This window comes from Nematolebias whitei, chromosome 21 (assembly GCF_014905685.2).
Source record: "Nematolebias whitei isolate Nwh7 chromosome 21, NemWhi1, whole genome shotgun sequence".
Lineage (NCBI taxonomy): Eukaryota > Metazoa > Chordata > Actinopteri > Cyprinodontiformes > Rivulidae > Nematolebias > Nematolebias whitei.
Genome location: NC_056518.1, coordinates 7,284,705 through 7,286,391, shown reverse-complemented (window position 1 = coordinate 7,286,391; position 1,687 = coordinate 7,284,705). Strand labels below are relative to the sequence as shown.

The 1,687-nt window shown below is 32.2% G+C and overlaps 1 protein-coding gene across 1 annotated transcript in view; it reads left to right on the top strand.

The window, feature by feature from the left end:
• slc39a8 (solute carrier family 39 member 8) overlaps positions 1–491 on the top strand; it is a 36,955-nt gene extending 36,464 nt beyond the window's left edge. Inside the window, exon 8 of the mRNA XM_037695287.1 lies at positions 345–491. Within this exon, the coding sequence (XP_037551215.1) occupies positions 345–491 (147 nt within the window). The remainder of the gene's footprint in view (positions 1–344) is intronic.
• The last annotated feature ends 1,196 nt before the right edge of the window (positions 492–1,687 follow it).

Below are 1,687 nucleotides of genomic sequence, written 5' to 3'. Positions count from 1 at the left end.
TATATATATATATATATATATATATATATATATATATATATATACACTGCCTGACCTAAAAAATATCACCACCTCGAATCAGTTCCTATTTTGTTCCATCCCACCAACTACGTTTTTGCTGCCTTGTCTGCTTTTGTTTTGTTTAAATAAATAGAAATATTTTATTTTGACCTTAGAGTCTCCCGTGTCTGAGTGCACGTGGGCTCAACACATTAACAATCATGTCATGTCACCAGTTTTGGCTCCCATTGGGTTACGTGTGTATTTAACATAGAAATAATTTACTGATAAACACAATCTGGAAATGTTTCATTAATGTCAGTGTTTGTCATTTTTTGTTTCAGTTTCCAGAAATGGACAACATTGCAAGAGAACAGAAGAAAACTTCCAACAAGATCATTTTCTTTCTGATCCAGAATGTAGGGCTGCTTACTGGGTTCACCATCATTCTGCTAATAACTTTGTTTGCAGGAAATATAAACTTGGGCTAAGAAACTGGGAAGCAATTATTGTGCGCAGCCTTTGTTTCCCAGCTCACCCAGTTATGCATAAAAATGAATGTAATCTGCATATTTTGTACAAAGAAAACCAAATCTTTAAGGAAAAGAATGTTTTAATACTGCTGAACTACCAATTTAGCATAATATTTACTTAATGACAAGGGAATGTTTTTACAATCAACATGTGTAAAATCTATTCAGATATATTTTAAGGAGATAATAAATTATTTTAGTCTTCAAAAATTGTGTTTTTTTTCTCACATTTGTTGTAAGACACTTTACACTTTATACACCAAAGAGAAAAGCTTAATAAAAATTACAAATTTAATTTTTGCCACATTCATTAAACACTGAAGCCTTTTATTTTTATTTACACTGTACATGCAACATTTTTATTATATCAGAGTATTATAAGCTTATTTGACTACTTATTGATAAGCAGTTGATATTTTATGCATGTAAATATTTTATTTCGATGAAAGGATTTTAAAAAATACAACTGCAATGAATCTTAACAGTATATACCAACAAAATGTCTTAAATTGAAAACCTTAGTTTGTATTTACTTAGACCCATAGATATAAACACTAGATCCCTCATTGGTGCTGCGGCGCAGGAATTTTGGCCGCCATCTTGGAGCGGTCGTCCTTATTTGGTTAAAGCAGAAGATGTTTCAGCACTTTCTTAGCTTATTTCTGTTCAAATCAACGGACTGTTGACAACAGGTCTCGGGTGATAACTTTTCACAAGTAAGATGAACATATTATTGTTAGTATTTTGAGAATGGAATATTACTGTACTGTATTTATGTCCACCAGCTGATGTGATGTTCAGTGTAACACCGGTGTTCAGCTGCAATGAAGCTAACTGAGATCTGATGACTGGAATATTTTTCTAACAAGCATACTCACAATTTCAGTAGCTTTGGTTCATTATCAACAGATATGCATCAAAACTGGAGTTTTGTTTAAGTTCTAGGATATATATATTAAAAAAACTAGGAAGAATATAGGAAATAGAAAATAAGATTGACCTCCTTTGTACAATGTTTTTGTGTAGACACAAATCTCCTGTTTTCATTTTCAAGGTTTCCCAAAGAACAAGATGTGAGGAAGAGGAGGAAGTATCTTTGAGGAGGATTCATCTGAGCAGTGAGGATTTTAAACTGGAGGATTTTGATCAAACTG